This window comes from Pan troglodytes, chromosome 15, assembly GCF_028858775.2.
Source record: "Pan troglodytes isolate AG18354 chromosome 15, NHGRI_mPanTro3-v2.0_pri, whole genome shotgun sequence".
In the NCBI taxonomy this organism is placed as follows: Eukaryota; Metazoa; Chordata; class Mammalia; order Primates; family Hominidae; genus Pan; species Pan troglodytes.
This window is the reverse complement of record NC_072413.2, coordinates 70,462,187-70,480,012: the sequence shown is the minus strand read 5'-3', so window position 1 is coordinate 70,480,012 and position 17,826 is coordinate 70,462,187. Positions and strand designations below refer to the sequence as shown.

The 17,826-nt window shown below is 42.0% G+C and overlaps 1 protein-coding gene across 11 annotated transcripts in view; it reads right to left on the bottom strand.

Moving 5' to 3' along the window:
* RGS6 (regulator of G protein signaling 6) overlaps positions 1-17,826 on the bottom strand; it is a 631,284-nt gene that overhangs the window by 58,759 nt on the left and 554,699 nt on the right. For 8 of the 11 annotated variants that reach the window (XM_063793003.1, XM_016926311.4, XM_016926310.4 and 5 more), the window contains exon 13: positions 9,263-9,373. The exons of the other annotated variants lie outside the window; for them this stretch is intronic. In XM_063793003.1, coding sequence (XP_063649073.1) covers positions 9,263-9,373 — 111 coding nt within the window. The remainder of the gene's footprint in view (positions 1-9,262; positions 9,374-17,826) is intronic. 11 annotated transcript variants of the gene reach the window in all.

The window sequence follows — 17,826 nt, the reverse complement described above, 5'->3', positions numbered from 1 at the left end:
TGAGACATATATCACCAGAAACTGGAGAAAAGTTGATCCTTGTTATAAAGTGGCAAAGAATTTGGCTGAATTTTATTTGGTTCTAGTATTCTGTGAAAGGTAAAACTTGCAAGCAACAAAATTAAATATTTAGCTGAGGAAATTTCTAAGCAATGTGTTGAAGGTGCAGGTTGGCTCTTCCTGACTACCTGTAGTAAAACGTGACTTAAAGACAGAATTGTTAAGCACAAAAAGAAACCAGAACCTGAAGATCTGAAAAATTCTTTGTCTATTCATATGCAAAAAATGAGACCACTAATAGTGTGGCCAAGTGACTGTTTGATAAGTATATTAGTATGGATGAGTCATCTTAACAGAATCCAGGAACTATTCTTCAAGACAATGGAAGAATTACTCAAAAGCAATTCAGAGTTCATCAGGTCTGCCACTTGCACCATAGGCCCAGAGTTCAAGGGACATGTAGTAGGAGAGCAGAACAGTTTTAAAGGATCAACTCATCTCTTCAATTTAGGTAGATCAGGATGCTCCTGCCCAGTGACTTGGGATGGGGTCCCCACAGAAAGCTGCAATATGGGCTGCACCCAGCAGAGCCATGGTGGACTTGGCTGCCCAGAAGAGCTGCAGGTGAGGAACCCCAGCCTGGGAAAGCCATAGGGACCCCAGGAGAAAGCTGCTGTAGGGCCATCCCACCAAGCTGTGGGGATGATGCTGCCACCCAAATGGGCCTGGAAGACAAGAGCATCAGCCCAGGAAAGCCATGGGTGTATGACTCCAGCCCAGGAGAGCTATGGAGGTGGGGCTGCTGCCCCAGTGGGTCTAAAAGACAGAGCATTGAGCCAAAGAGAATTATTCCTAGAGCCTTAAGGTTTAATGTTTTTTGCCCTGTTGCATTTTGGACTTACTTAGAACCCATTACCCATTTCTTCTTTCCTATTTCTCTCTCTCTCTCTCTTTTTGAATGAAAATGTCTATCCTATACCTCTCTCACCATTGTAGTTTGGAAGCACATAACTTGTTTGGTTTCACAAGTTCACAGCTGGAGAAGAATTTGCCTCAGGATAAATGGTATCTTTAATCTCATTCATATCTGATTTAGATGATATTCAGATAAGACTTTGGACTTCAGAATTGATGCCAGGACAAGTTAAGACTTCGGGGACTACTGAGATGGAATGAATGTATTTTGCATGCAAGAGGACATAAATTCTGGGGATCTTGAGGTAGAATGTTGTGGACTGAATGTCTGTGTTCCCCTTCAAATTTATATGTTGAAATCCTGACCCCCAATGTGATGGTTTTGGGAGGTGAAGCCTTTGGGAGGTAATTAGGTCATGTGGAGTGGGATTAGTGTCCTTATAAAAGGACACCCCAGAGCTCTCTTGCCTTTCTGCCATGTGAGGACCCAGACATTTATGAACCAGGAAGGAGGCCCTCACCAGACACCCAATCTGTGGCATCTCGACCTTGAACTTCCCAGCCTCCAGAACTGTGAAAAAAAAATTTATATTGTTTTTAAGCCACATAGTATATGGCATTTTTGCTGTAGCAGCCTGAACAGACTAAGACAAGTTATTAGAAAAATTACGAAATAAGGCAGTTCCTTAAAAAGAAAATAATCCAATGTCCCCATCTCAGAGCCAAGGCTACTAAAGAAACAATCATAATTTTATTTAATACCTCAAGAACAACCTGAGGGTCCTGAATACTCCAATGAAGAGTGGTCCAGTTACTTCTTTTCCTTTTCTTTTCTTTTCTTTTCTTGAGATGGAGTCTCACCCTGTCGCTCAGGCTGGAGTGCAATGGCACGATCTCAGCTCACTGCAACCTCCGCCTCCCAGGTTCAAACTATTCTCCTGCCTCAGGCTCCCGAGTACCTGGGATTACAGCTGCCTGCCACCATGCCCAGCTAATTTTTGTATTTTTAGTAGAGACGGGGTTTCACCATGTTGGCCAGGCTGGTCTCAAACTCCTGACCTTGTGATCCGCTTGCCTTGGCCTCCCAAAGTGCTGGGATTACAGGCATAAGTCACCGCGCCTGGCCCAGTTCTTTACGCTGTGTAACAAACCATCCTAAAATCCAGGGGCTTAAAAAAGCCATTTATTAGTCTCTTTCACTCTCCTATGGGTTGACTAGGCTCCACTGGGTGGTTCTCACTTGGGGATCACATGGTTGTAGTTGGATGGCAGCTGGAGGTGGGGTCATTTGGAGATTTGACTGGGCTGTGCATCCAGGAGGGCTCATCACCTAACAGCTGATGCTAGTTGCTGACCAGGAGCTCAGCAGAGGCTACTGACCAGACTGTCTGCACATGGCCTCTCCAACGGCTTGGGCTTCTCCAAGCATGGCAGATGGATTCCAAGAAGGAATGTCTCAAGAGCAAATATTTCAAATGACCAAGGTGGAAGCCACCACAGGGGTTCTGGATTACTGGTTCTCAAATAGATTGAGAGAGGGAAAAAGGTGCTCCCTCTCTTTTCATCTGGTCTTGGTCTTGGTGTCCTACTTGATGTAAAGAGGGAAGGCACCAATGGGGCCATATTTGGAGATCCACCACCATAAGAAAGGAGCTTGACTAATATTCCGGATTAATAGTTCTGTCAAACTCGCTGTGCATGGGCAGCTCAGGGATGATCTCTGCCTCTCAGCAGGTCAGGTTGGCTGGGAGTGAATGCCTATGGCCAAGCTGGACAAGCCAGGTTCCTTGTAGCTCTTTGCTCATGTGCCTGATACCCAGCAGAGAGGGAGAGCTAAACTGAAGTCATGCGGAGAGAGCAAATCACAAACCACATTCTGCTGACAACACCAGGTTTCATTAGACTCCAGCATCTAGTTAGTGGCACCACCAGAAATACTTTACATACGTATCCCTGGGACACTCTCCTGGTGGTTTTCAGATGACATAAAGAATTACGTCATCTGGCAACTTTTGACTGACTTCTCCTCAATGAGAAGCCCTGGCGATCACTATTTTCTTTAATTAAACTTTATTTCTCAGAATTTACTCTTTTTCTTTAGGGGTCTTGTTCTGTCACCCAGGCGGGAGTGGAGTGGTGCGATCACAGCTCACTATGTTGCATAAACTTGAGGTGTAGTTTGCCCATCCTTTAAAACAGTTGCCTTTTTTCCCCTCTGAATATAACTTTCTTATCCTTGGACTTCCAGATCGAATAGCTTGTCTGAGAAGGAGAAAGAATTAAAGCACAATTTTCTGCTATTTATTGTATATCCTATGTCATCTTGTCCGTGATTCTATTCAGCTGCTATGGCCATCCTCCATTTGGCTGTCTGTAACCTCCCCACAGCAGACACAGTATATTCTCCACCTTGCAGAATTTGACATCCTGGGCCCTGGAAATCATAACGAGCCTGCCTGGACCCCTTCACCCAGCCCAGTGAAGTCCAAAGCCCACCTGAGACTGGCATGAATTCCTAAGGGAGCCCTGCGTTCTCACTGTCTCTCCTTTCCCACAAACCTTCACCCACACCCACCAAACCCCTCCTCTCATGAAGCGTTTGGGAGGCTGGGGGCCTTACAGGAATTTGAGGGTCTTGAAAAATGGGTACATATCGCACCTCCTGGCAGCCTACTATTAAAAAAACCACATACTAGACATTCCTGCTTTTGAAAAGTCCCTGGTCACCTCAACGCTAGGCATTTCCCTGGCCTTGCACAGAGACTTAGTTTTTGTTGGCCTCTGGCTTCTCTCCCTCCCCTGCTTTCCCCTGCCCTTAGTTCTCCCCTCTCAGGAACAGAGAATACATTTGTCTCGTTTTCTCAGCAGGACAGCACAACCCTCTCCCTTTGTTGTTTCAGTCTCTGCCAACCCTTCTGCCCTTAGGGCCTTACCTTCTGCCCCAAGTGGCTTGATGTCCTTTGCCAAGCAAGGAGGAGTTCTGGTGCCAGATGGTAAGATAGCATGTTTTATTTACCTTGCTACATTTGTTATCTTGAGAGCCCTTCTTGTTCAGAACACAGCACATAGTTGACTACTATATAAATGTATTGAATTAAACTGAAACCGAGAGAAAGTGACTCAATTATTTTATTGGTCATCTTCAGCCTTCGTTTTGTGGACAGAAACCATCCCTTGGCTGGAGTGTGATGTTGACACTGATTCCACCCTGCTTTTTCCTAACATCACTGCCAGCAACTAAGTGGGTAGGAGTAGTCTGTTGGGAGAAGAAACAGGGCTTCGTTTTCACTTGTATCTGAACACTTGATTCTGCCTGTAAGTGGACAGAACACTGTAGCCATCCTAGATTAGGCATGAAGTTCAGAGTCGAAGCTAGAACAACAGGAGTAGAACCAGGGCATGAGTAGTAGGGGGCAGGTAGCACCTCCTTGGGGAAAAAGTGCTGAATAGGTTGGAATAAACCAATAGGCCATGCGACCCCATTTTCCTAAATGATTACATACTTCTTTGCTGACTTTCAAGAACAAAAGAGGAAGTTCATTTTATCATTGTGAATTAGGTTCACACATTTGCCTCTCCTCCTTTCCCAAATACCAATGAAACGATCAAATAAAGAATGACTTATTCATCCATCCTCCCTCCAGCCCACACGGTGCCCACTGTATGCCAGATAGGCCTAGGCGCTGAAATCATTCTATTTAGAAAGGGAACCAGGAGGAGGATGTGTATAGAACAGCTGGAGGGATGAGGTGGCCACTCTAGATTGGTGGTCACAGAAAGCCCTTCTGAGGAAGGGACACCAGTGCTGAGTGAGACTTGAATGAGAAGTGAAGCCAGCCATGTGAGGATCTGGGGGACAAGTGGCCAACGAGGAGGGAACAGGCAAAAGCCCAGAGCTCAGTTAAGTAAAACAAACAAACAAACAAACAAACAAACAAAAAAACCCAAAAAAACTAAACACAGTATGTAGAGGCAAAGAAATTTCCTATCAGCAGATGAGAGCTTTGAGAAATTTCAGGAAGGCACGAAGCACATAGACTGAACTTGTGACATATCTGATTGACAGCAGCCTACGATTCCAGTGGAGGCATCAGAGAAGAAAATAGCTGAGTGTCCCCAACAGAAGCCTTGGAAAACCCCGAACTCTGAGCAGCAGGATTGGAAGTGGAGGCAGCGGGTGGCATCAGACAAGGGGCATATGGAAGCAACTCAGGAACATGGATCAGGTTCCACATGGCCAAAAGGGTTTGCTAAGTTAAGGGGGCTGTTTCCCGGCCAGCTTCTCATATGGACAGTAAGGCCAGAGGATTGTGTTCCTGCCAGCACAGCACACACACAGAGAAAAAACATCTTGGGAACCAGGGAGATTTTAAAGACACATTAGCTTTCTCCCCACCTCTCATTGGCTTTCGCAGATCCAAGTGGGTTCCCCTAAGACCCATTAGTGGAGGGAGAAGAGTCAACTTGTTGGGGAGTACCTTGGCGAGGAAATAGAAAGACATCAGAAACTCCATCAGGGCTTGACCCACAGAGTAGAACACTTGGCTGCAGGGATGTCACACTAGGAAGGGTGGGGGTCTACCTCCCCAAGACTCCCATTGCCACCTGTCTCACTGTAAGAGAGGGCCCAATCTTTTAATCTGTTCTTGGACCACATACCCGGGACCCAGAGGGGAACCTTGGCAATTGATCTATGCCCATCCATTCATACATTCAGGTGCAGCCCTGCTCCTGTGTGAACTGCTCAGGGGAAAGCCTGCGGGGGAACTCCGTGAACCAAACCAGGACTTCTTAAACTGTCGTGTGCCTCAGAATGCCTGGGGTGCTTGCTCAAGATGCAGACGCCCAGAGCCACCCCAGTATGCGTGTATTTTTAAAGAGGAGCCCAGGTGATTCTGATGCACAGCATGGCTTAGAACCATTGGCCCATACCATCACTGAGAGCACCCTCACCAGCTACTGATAGAGTCCTAGGCCATGGCTGCACATTAGACTTTTTAAATCTCCCTGATTTAAAAAGGGAGATTAAAAAAAAAATGTGGGGAGATTAAAAAACAAGGTTCAATTGTGAGAAATTCTGAATTAATTGGCTGTGTGTGAGGACCAGGCATTAGTATTTTTTAGAAACTTCCAGGTGGTTCTAATGTATGGCAGGATTGAAAGCTAAGACCTTCATTTATAAAAATGAGCAGTCTTCCAAATAGCTGGGCATACAAAAAGAATGATCTGCTCTGAGCAGTGACCAGAGGAATGAATGAAACAATGAGCAGAAATGATGATTCTCTAATGAATAACCCCGAATAAAACTAAGTGGCAGAAATAGAGAGGAGATATGAAAATATGGAAAAAATATAAACTATGAAAAAAATCTATATCACATCTCCAGGGGGAGTAACATGATAAACACCAATAGAACAGAGCAGGCTACTAAGAAAAGAACAGTCCAAGAAGTATTAAGAAGTCTTGGAAATGAAAAGCTTGATTATCAACTACTCTCCCAACACTCAGTGGGAAAAGAAAAACTCTCTAAAATATAAAATCACAGAATGGACACCAGTGAAAATCAAAGCAGTGATTCTGAAGAGCAATTCAGGAAATTGTATCCTTTGAATATAGAATAAAAAGACTAAAAGATGGAAATTATAATAGAGAAAATATAAAAGATGTAGCAACTCCATCCCAGAGGCCCAGACTTCTTAAAAAAGGATTTCCTGAAAAGTGAGGATAGAATGGAAAAAAAGCAGCAATAATTTTTAAAAAAGAGAAAAAAAATCCTGAGTTAAAGAAAGAGTTAAGTTCTTGACTTAGAAGGAACTACCTAGGGCTCATCAGAAATATTAGAAAGAAGATACATACTATATACTAGTTATTCTTTAAATGTTCATAGAAATACAAGTTCAAAAATGTTGGTTTAAAATATATCAAGTTAACATACCTCTGAGAAGAATGAGATTTAAGGGAGGCAAAGGTAACTTCACTATTTTATATACTTCACTCTTGTTTGTTTAAATCGATGATGTTTTTAATTAAAACATTTAAAAGTTAATACAACTAGAATAGAAACTAGGGTTTTTACAAAGTTAATATAACATTAATAAAGTAAAAGTCAGGGAAGAGAAAAAGAAACAAAGAAACAAGAACAAAGAATGAGATTCAGAAATATATCAGGAAAAAGATAAAATATATGATTCAAGTAAACGTGACTGTTTTATATCCAAATATCCAAAGCAAAACGTATTGCTAGAATCTGTCTAATAAACATGTGAAAAGATTCTCAAGTATATTAACAAGGAAACAAAACAGTAAAATGAGAATTATTTTAACCTTTTGGATTTGCAAAGACAAAATGATTGATGATGCTTGGGATGGTAAGAATGTGGGGAAATGGGCACTTTTAAGCTAAGGGAATGAAAAAGATGTGTTACAGTTTTGCTCAAGAGGAATCTGGACCTATGAACTAAAATTAACATATGCATACCATTTCTACGAATTCTACTCCTGGAAAATTTATACTGATGAAATAATTGAACTTGTGTAGAAAGATGTTCCCGGAATCATTGTTTATGGTGGCAAAAAAGGAGGACATAAGCTAAACATTTATGATCCAGGTACTGGTAAAATAAATCTTACTTCACCGGTGCCAGGGGATACTATGTAGCTATTAAAAAGAGTAAGGTGGATCTATATGTGTTTACATGGAAAGACTGCCACGACCTATTGTTAATTTAAAAATTATTGGACTATATATATATGTATGTACATATGTGGGTATATATATTGAACCCAATTATACAAAAGGATAGAATGTTATATGTGCATAAAAATCCAAAGTAATAGACACTAAATCAGATGTTCCCAAATTTGCTGAGCTCATGGTACCCTTAGCGTCTCAGTAAGTTTTTCACAGTGCCCCTGGGCCAAAAGAAATACTTAACAGTGTCATTTATTATGGCTAGGACCAATCAACTTAATATGTATTTGTATCCTAACAACTTAGTAGCTGTTTGAAAGACACATAAATTGAAAATTTTGTTTTCATTCTTAAATAACTACAATATGCACCTACTGGGCACTACGCATTTTCTTAAATTTTGGAATTAGGTTGGAACTTACCGTCCCTATTTCTTATTCCATGTTAATTTTTGTGCAGTTCTTGCTTTTTATCATAGTGACTGCTCCGAAAAGCCAGATTTGCAAAGATGCGTATCATCATAAGGGATGTAACGTGCTCTAATGTTGAAACTGAACCATCTTAAGCTAGTAGTTTATGCAGTATCTGCCATGTGTCAACCATGGCTGTGTTTCCATAAAAAATTTGGACTATCCAGTGGTAACTCTGTGAGCTCCCCACAGTGCTCAGGGTGCTCTGATCCACTCTGGGAACCACAGCATTAGACTATAAACAAAGGTTCTTTCTGGAAGGTGAAATCGGGTTGGAGGAAGAGAGCATTTTCTTCTTTACGCACATCTGGATAATTTGAACTTTTTAGAATGAGCATCTGCGACTTTTATTATTTTTATAAGATTTTTTCCATTTCAGGAAAAGCAGCCAGAAAAGGGGCAAAAGTGAAAGACAATATGAGAGTGATAGAGACATGAAAAGGGAAATAAAAATTCATCCAGCCAAGGTGCAGGGGGTGTGAAGGCACACCACACTAGCTTTGTCTGTGTGTTTCCTTCTGTAATTCTGAAAGTGGTCCAAGTCCCTCTGGGCTTTGGTTCCTCCCCTCTTAAGTAAACACAGTGGCTTCCCTCACAGGGAAGGAGAAACTGGCTGGAATCGCTGCTGGCAGTTACTCCAGAAGAACAGAGTGATGAAATCATGGTTCTGGAGCCCTCTGCCTGAGTTCTAGTCCTAACTCTGCCGTACTAGCAGTATGACCTTGGGCAAGTTCATTAACTCCTCTGTGCCTCAGTTTCCATAACTGCTGAGTGGTGAGAATAGTAATGTTTACCTGTCGAGGGGATTCAGTGAGAGACACTTACTGCAGGATGTGGCCAATGCAGAATACGTGCCAGCTATTATCATTATTGTTGCTGTCTAACAGGAAAAAAAATTGGAACAACAGATTCTTTTCTTCCAGCAATCAGAACTAGGGAATGGTGAGGGACTGTCTCAGTTATCATGGTATCCAAAGGGTCAGAGGGAAGCCACAAAGGATCCATGCACAAATCAAAGCTATAAGGAGGTAGAAACTGTAAGTAGAACTCAGCTGGGAGGCTACTTGAGGGGTTTCTGTTCTAGCGATAACAAATGTCAAATTAAGATAGAATATAAGGTAATCTCATGATCTCATGGATTTCTGTCTACATTCATCCCACTCCCAAACCTTAAAACATTTTTTACCTCATCTCTATGTCCCACAAAGCAACGTCATCGCTGATCCAAGGGTTGGATGGCTCAGCTGGTGTTATCAAAGGGTCATATTCCACATATTGTTCCGTGTAGGCAATTAAACTGCAGGAGGGAGGCAGAGCAAAGAATGCCACTGATTTCCTTAGAAAACCCCTTTATTCTGTTTTACACAAACATTATAGCAGTCTTCACATAATTCTAAATTAAAGGAAACAATGTATTTCCGCTCCCACTTCTGACACATCAAACTGTTTTCATTTGTCCTTATTTCCTTCTCATTATGAACATACCATTTTTGCACTGTTGCAGCCATGATATATACATGCATTTTATATATCTTTTCCTCACTTGATTCTTTACCTGAACCTTGGTGCATCTCTCCCTGGTTATGCTAGCCTTACTGATACTAATACACTGGTCAAAACTGTTTGTGTTCCACCCTCCCACAAAGACTGATTCTCGAGGCATCTGGAACACACAAAAGACACTACAGCTCCACCAGACTGCCAGCTCAGCATTCCCAACGGAAGGACTTTCTTATGATAAAGACTTTTAAATACCAGCAGACCACAAGGAGTAAACATTTGCATTTTTTTCCAAAAAAGCAACTTTTCTAGTTATAATTATGATCTAATAGATATGTTGATCTTATAGATTGATATAATTTATTTTAGACTAATTTTTATTCTTATCAAAATGTATGTGAATAGTTAGAAAAATAAAATAGTACCAAATGATTATATATACTAAAAAAGCAAAAGCAATTATTTTTTCCTCCCATCCCTTCTCAGAGAGGCATCTACTTTCCACCTTATGTTTTTTCTAAAAGTTACCTATATATTTCTAAATTATATGCTTTTATATCTATTCCTGATTTTTTAATTTTAGACAAGAATTTATCTTTCTATTCACCAGTCCTCAACTCCCACCTTTTCTTACATGATCCTCCAAATAGATTTGTGTAACAATTTTTGTTAAATCAATGGTCAGTGTAACATTATTAAACTAGATAAAAATTGTTTGCTGTTCAGCTAAATATCATACTACTTTTTCCAAGCAAGTGTTTTAACAAACCTGTAAAACATCTAGCAATCATTTTTTTATACCTTAAACACATCAAATAATTGAGCAGTTCTGTCCTCTTGTTTCCCAGAGATCCTCTTTCCTGAAGTCTTTAGTCTTCTTGCTCGAAACTGGATCATTTGCTCTATAGACTTGATGGAAAATGATCTCTTTGGGACTTCCTTCACTTCTGTGTTGAAAAGCCCATGTTTCCTGGATTCCATGTCTATCTCTTGCTTTTACTCCCTGATTGTGTTGAAGCACATCCTTTAGTAGTTTCCTAATACAGGATGCATGAGAATCCTTGCAAGTCTAAAAATGCTTTTATCTCCATACTTGACTGATAGTGCTAGACATAGAACACTAGGTGAAAAATCTCTTTCCTTTAGAAATTTGTAGGCATCACTCTATGTTTTTTTTTCTGGTATGCAGTGTTACTATTGAGAAGCCTGGATCCATTTTGATTCTCGTTCTTTGGTTCAGTTTCTTTTCTCTCTGTCAACTTAGAATCATCTCTTTATTGCTAGAGTGTTCTGAAATTTCATGATGGCCCTTGCTGGTTGTTGTTATTTACTATGCTGGGCACAGTGTGCGATAGATAAGAAAATAATTATCAGGAATTTTATAGTATTCATCACTAATTTTATACCCTTTGTTTCCTTTGTTTGCTTGTCCTATATTTTTTTCCAGTTCAATATTGGACATCCTGAATTGTTTATTTTCCCTCCCATTTTTCATCTCCTTGTCTTTTTGTTAAACTCTCTTTTAACTATTTATTTATTTTTTAATTTTGAGCCATTACTTTCTAAGTTTCAGAGTTCACTTTTGGTTATCATAGTGTCTAGTTCTTGTTTTATGGATGAAATATCTTCTCATTTCTCAGATAATATGAGTTCTACACTTTTATTGTAAGTTTCTTCCAGTTGTTGAATTATTTTGGTTCTTCCAAGTTCCTTTTTTCTGTCAGTTTATTTTGATTATACTCTTTCACGCTGAGCCTTCCTTGAGTGTCTGGAAAATCTTTGGACATCCATTTGTACTGAAACCTGCTTGGCGGCTCAGTGGGCGTGTGGATGGGGCTTGTCACTGATGGGCTTCATTGTCATAGGGAAGTTTACCAGTATTTTAATGGGAGCTCCAAATGAGGGATCTGGAGTCTTTCCTCTGGGGCGTCTATTTTTCCCTAGGGCAGGCATTGGCAAGCCTTTTCTGCAGGGCCTAGATAGTAAATATTTTAGGCTTTGTGGGCCAGATGGTGTCTGTTGCCACTACTCAGCTCTACTGCTGTGGCATAAAAGCAGCCATAGACAGCTTGCAAATGAATGCGTGTGACTGTGTTCTAATAAAACTTTATTTGCAAAAACAGAATGGAGTATGGTTTGGCCCACAGGTTGTACTTTGACAGTCTCTTGCCTGTGGGTATATATGTCTGGCTCCTGGAGGCCTGAGAGCAGGGTCGGGGAGGGGCCGAGGGTCTGTTGGGGCTCAGAACATGATACTCTAAAGTATAGTATGTTGGCATGCTGAGTACTTTGAACTAAAGGAGAATGGAAGGGCCTCAGAAGCCAAGGCTTTCACCTGCTCTCCTGCCCCCGTCTCCCATCCCTTTTTCTCCCCTGACGTAAGTCATAGAAACAAGAATTCTTTTTCCCCAAAGTGGGTCATAGAAACTAGAATGCCTCTCCTGCAAAGCAAGCCACAAAACCTAGAAAGGTCACTCGCTCCCTTCTCCCTTGAAAACCCTCATTCCAGAGAGGTCCTACCTGGGAGGTAGGAATGCTACTCAGAGACACTAAGAAGAATCTGAACAGACAGGCCTTGCTGGGTTTCCTCCCCTCAGTCTGTTACCAGTAGATCACACCCTTTTGTCCAATCACATTTCTACAAGGCTTCCCATTCTTCATGGAACCTAAGCACAAATACACTTTTCCCTGGGTCTTTGAGTCTTCATTTCTGAAGGCTTCTGTGTCATGTGAAACTGATGAAATAAATGCATTTATGCTTTTCTCTTGTTAACCTCTTTTGTTATAGCAGTGTTGGCCGTAATCCTTATGGTAGATGAGGAAAGGTATCACACTTCCCATCCCTACAGGCCCCACAGTTCAGTGCATAGAGCTTCCATTAATTCTCTTATTTTCAGGTGGTCTCTTATGAGATCTGATGTGTCTGAGTTCTGAGCGTATGTGGCTCAATTTCTCTCAAGAAAAAACTGCCCATCTCCTGCAGTGGTGGTAGGTGGGAAGGATTGTTTCCTAGTAGGGCAGGAGATCTAGGGGTGCAAAGTCTCCTGTGACAGACTTGACCATTCCTCTGCTGTTAGCCCCATGCCTCATTCCTGCTTTCCATGGTCCCTAGTGCCTTCAAGAGCCAAGGCCAGGCTTTGTTGCGAAAACTGGCTCACTTTGTCACATTACTTCTGCCCCCAACATGTAGGTTAGAATGTTCTTTACTCTGTCCCTATGCACTTTCTTTTTTATTAAATTTTGAAATATTTCAGGCATACAGAAATGTATAAAAATTGTAAGATTTTACTTTGATACCTTGTACTCGCTGACCAATTAAAAAAATTAAAAATAACAAATACAGACATAGGGGCCTGTGGTTATGTTCCCCAATTACATAAACTTTGTATCTTGGACAAATGTGTTGAAATTATTAATAGTTTGTTAACCTTGTGAGTTCATGCCATTTTTGTTCCTTTAGTGACATGTTGCATTTGAGGAAAGGGAGAAGATGAACATATGTCTACAATATTGTCTTGGTTGCATTGAGTGACTTTATTACAATTTACTTAATCGTTTCCTTTTTATTAGACACAGATTTTTTCTTTTTTAATATACATAGTGCTGTGGTAGAACACCGTTGTTCACACAGATTTTTTTTTTTCATCTTCTGGGTTGTTTAGAATGCATATCCATAAGCAGAATTATTTGACCAAAAGGTATGAATATTTTTATGGTTATCGATCCACAATAAAATTTTTCCTTAAGCACTGCCAGCTTGTGTGTCAGCATCTTCTCCCACAACAGCAAAGTCAGAGCCACAATTCCTACTACTGAATTGCAAAGGGCAATAATGGCCAATTAGCTTAATGCTGAACAGGCAGAGAAATTAGTCAGAGGTGCCATCTCATGCTACTGGAAGTGTGATCCATGAACCAGCTGCACTGGCATCACCTGGGAGCCTGTTAGCAATGCAGGATCTCAGGTCCCCGCCCAGGCCTCCTGAGTCAGAATCTGCATTTTAATAGGATCCCCCAGGTGATTCATATGCACATCCAAGTTTGAGAGAACCATATCTCATTCCTCAATTTTCTGAAACATTCAGGACACAAGATGTTTTATTCATCATATCAAAATGAAAGAGCCCCTGGTAATTTTGGTTTTGAAGATGGATGTAAATTTTCGGACACCTCAGAGCCTCCTCGCTGTCCCAGGTGTTTATCATGACCCGTGGGGTAGAAGAAGCAGTGGTCCCAGTTGAAAAGCCTTAGTTTGAATTCTTGGTTGAGTCATTTAACCGATCTTTGTCAAGTTCATCATGTTATATAACAGCCTTGTTGAGCACTCAGGACCATTGTGATAGAAAATGGGAAAGCATCTCCAAAGAATCTTGACAATCCTCTACAAATATAAAATAGACAAGCGAAACCATGGGCACACTAGAGGCACATCCTCTGTCCTATAAATCTCCTGCAAGGTATGCATCTTCCCTGGGGCCAGGCTTCACCAATAAGAGCTGTATTAGTTTGTTTTCATGCTGCTGATAAAGACATACCTGAGACTGGGCAATTTATAAGAGAAAGAAGTTTAATGGACTTACAGTTCCATGTAGCTGGGGAGGCCTCACAATCATGGTGGGAGGCAAGGAGGAGCAAGTCATGTCTTACATGGATGGCAGTAGGCAAAGAGAGAGAGCTTGTGCAGGGAAACTCCCATTTTTAAAGCCATCAGATCTCATGAGACTTATTCACTATCATGGGAACAGCACAGGAATGACCTGCCCCATGATTCAATTACCTCTCACTGGGTCCCTCTCACAACACGTGGGAATTCAAGATGAGATCTGGGTGGGGACACAGGCAAACCATATCAAGAGCTTTACGACATCTCAGGCAGAATGAACGTGGGCAAGGGAGCTGTAAGAAAGCACTATGGCAGGAAGGATCAGGCTGCAAGTTGGTGCTGCACCTGGAAGCCACTTCTTAGCTACTTGGGCTAATTGAATTCTTTATAAAAGAAATGGCATTGCATGTTGAGGAATATGTTAGTTTTCTAGGGCTGCAATAACAAATGACCACAAATGGTTAAAACAACAGAAGTTTATACTCAGTTTTGGAGGCTAGAAGTCTGATATCAAGGTGTTGGCAGGGCCATGCTCCCTCCGAAGGTTCTAGGGGGTAATTTCACCTCGCCTCACCTTGTCTCACCTCGCCTTGCCTCTCCTTTCCTTTCCTTTCTTTTCCTTCCAGTTTCTGGTGGCTCCAGGCATGCCTTGGCTTGTGGCTGCATCACTTTCATCTCTGTCTTTGTCTTCACATGGCTTTCTTCTGTGCCTCTGTCATCTGCTCTCTTTTTTGTCTTATAAGGACACTTGTCATTGGATTTGGAGTCTCTGGATAATCCATAATGATTTATGTAGATATCCTTAACTGAATTACATCTGCAAAGACTCTTCCCAAAGGAGGTCACATTCACAGGTTTCACAGGTAAGGCCTAGGACCTATCTTTTGGGGCTCCACTATTCAACCCACTACAGGGAATGTGAGAGAGCAAGCTGGATGTGGAGATACAGAGAGAACACTGGGCTGTCTCCTTTGCTCAGATCAGCACAAAGACAAGACAGCAGCAGAAAACCGAAATCCTGTTCAGGGGGTGACGAGTTGTACTGAGGTGCCCCAGAGGATCTGAGTCACGATGACATATTGGGGGGTTCTCCCAATTATGAGGCATTTGAGCATCCATGGCATTCTCAAAATCTGAGATGAGCAAACAGCCGGGGGGGCCCCCTTTGTCCTCCCAGGACATCTGCCCTGGCCATTCCAATAATCTCAGCCTTAGTTAGCTTTGAATCTCAAATAAAAGACATCCACTTGGCAGCTCAAGGCAAAAGGTAGGACCTCTTTTAATTAATTATGTTATTGGGGAATTTTTTTTACGACCAGAAATAGATTTCCCTGAAGTAGAACATAGGGATTGAAAAATGAAATGTCCTCCCCTCCTCCCTCTTGCTTCCTTAGATTTCAATGAGACAGGCTGGGGTTTTTATCAGACCCCTCCCCAAATGTGTTCTAGCAGATCCTCGATGTGGTCACATCTCCAACCTGGGAAGTGGGGTCCAACCAGCCAGGTCAGGTCCTGTGGACAAGTCCCCATATGGAGCCCTGAGTGAGTGCTGGGCTGAGGGGACAATAGGGAAGGCTCAGGAGAGGCTGTGGTGAGAATTTAGCCAGCACCTGGTCCCAAGAGGAGCCTGCAGGCTCCAGCTGCCTATTACCATATGCATGGCAATGAAGGCAGCTGTCCGCTGACCAGCCTAAGGCAGTAGAATCTTAAAAGTCCAGAGAGCAACTAACGAAATGGGAAATAATATGATTATTTAAGCTGTAATGAAATACAGGCTCATAGCCAGATCTCTTTAAGAAAAATCCTGGAATATCATTAGAGAAGTGGGTGGAAGAGAGGTGGTGAGAGCTCATGGTGATGTTGGTTTAGGAGAATGTGGTTGAGATCCCAAGGTGAGATTTTTGTGACCACCCAACATAAGAGCAAAAAATATGACTTTGCAACAGGCATTAAGCATGAATGAAATTGTTCCTGGGAGCTTGTGCCATGTCATGCCTTCTCTAAAAAAGGTCTAGGCAAGAGGCATCAAGACATGCTATAGAGGAACACGTGGAGAAGGAACACAGAAAGTCCTGACAACCTGAACCAGGCAACAAAGCCAAAGTCATTACGAGCAACTAATCTGCTGGCCAGTGTCAGAGATGAGTGGTACTGGTCGGAAGGGAAATTTATTGTATTAGAAGAGGGAAATCTATTTTGTTAAGTTACATAAATAAAGTCAGAGGCTTTGTAAAGGAAACAGTAAAATTACATGGGCATACATATTTTGAATGTTGTATTTTATTGATGGGAAAAGGAAGTATTGAATCATCAGAATGAGACATACATGTATTGGGGCTATAAGAGGCACTCCTAGTCAGCAGGGTGCTTGGAGATGCTGGTATATTAAAGACAAAGAGGACGAACAATTTGGTCTTCAGATTCTACCAGAAGGGGAGAGACTGGGGTTTTATATTTGTTTCTAAGGGCTGCTGGAACAGATTATCTCATATTTAGCAGCTGAAAACAATACAAATGTATTGTCTTATAATTCTAAGAGTCAGAAGTCTGAAATGGGTCTCACTGAGCTAAAATCAAGGTGTCAGCAGGGCGATGTTCCTTCTGGAGGCTCTAGGGAAGAATTCATTTGCTTGCCTTTTTCCAGCTTCTAGAGGCTCCCTGCATTCCTTGGCTCATGGCCCCCTTCCATCTGCAAAGCCAGCTATGGTTTTCTCATGCTGCATCACTCTGACACCGACTCTTCTGCCTCTCTCTTCCACATTTCCGGGAACCTGTGATTATGCTGGGCCCATCTGGGCAATCCAGGATAATCTCTCTATTTTAAGGTGAACTGATTAGCAACCTTAAGTCCACCTGCAACCTGAATTCTCCTTGCCATGTAACATAACCTATTCACAGGTTCTGGGGATTAGAACACGGACATCTTTGAGAGATCATTATTCTGCCTACCACAGGTGTAGTTTGACAGCAATTTATGTGAAAAAATAAATGTATTATTATGTATTTCTTACTATATTTATCTATGTAGAAAATAAAGTCACCTGGAGGAGAGTGTGGCAGTAGATAAAAGGTGCATAATGGCACCGCCATGTTTTATTTTGCTGCCACTATCACAACCCACGCAAATAAACCCAGTGTTCATGAATCTATGCACCCTCATTTGTCCTATTTGCCATCATCATTGCATGGAAAAGACAGGAGACAGCAAAGTGCATCTTGGAGTTTCCCATGGGTGACCTGGGCATTTAGCAGTCTGCTGCCTCAACTGCTCTCCCCGCTTCTTGGTGGGAGGGGAGGGTGATCCTTCCCAGAGAGAGTAGCAGAGAGGGTTAACTTCACAGCTGGGGTAGCCAAAGACTGAGAGGAGGTGAAAGAACACCCCACGCTGGGCAGAGAGGGAAGGCGAGCTCCTCTTCCCTTATGCTTCTCAACATCATCAGACTGTGCAGAAACAGCACAAGAAATGAAAGCAAGGATTCCTTACCTTTTCCTTGCTCTCCTGTCTCTTTAGTCTGGGCTGGAGGTGCCTTATGCCTGGTAGCTAGAGCTTCCAAGGTGGGACACAGGAAAGAAATGAAGGTTGGCCACATAGGATAAGATCTAAGCTTAATGCAGAGAGTTAAAAGGCTTTTGGGTTTGTGCCTAGGC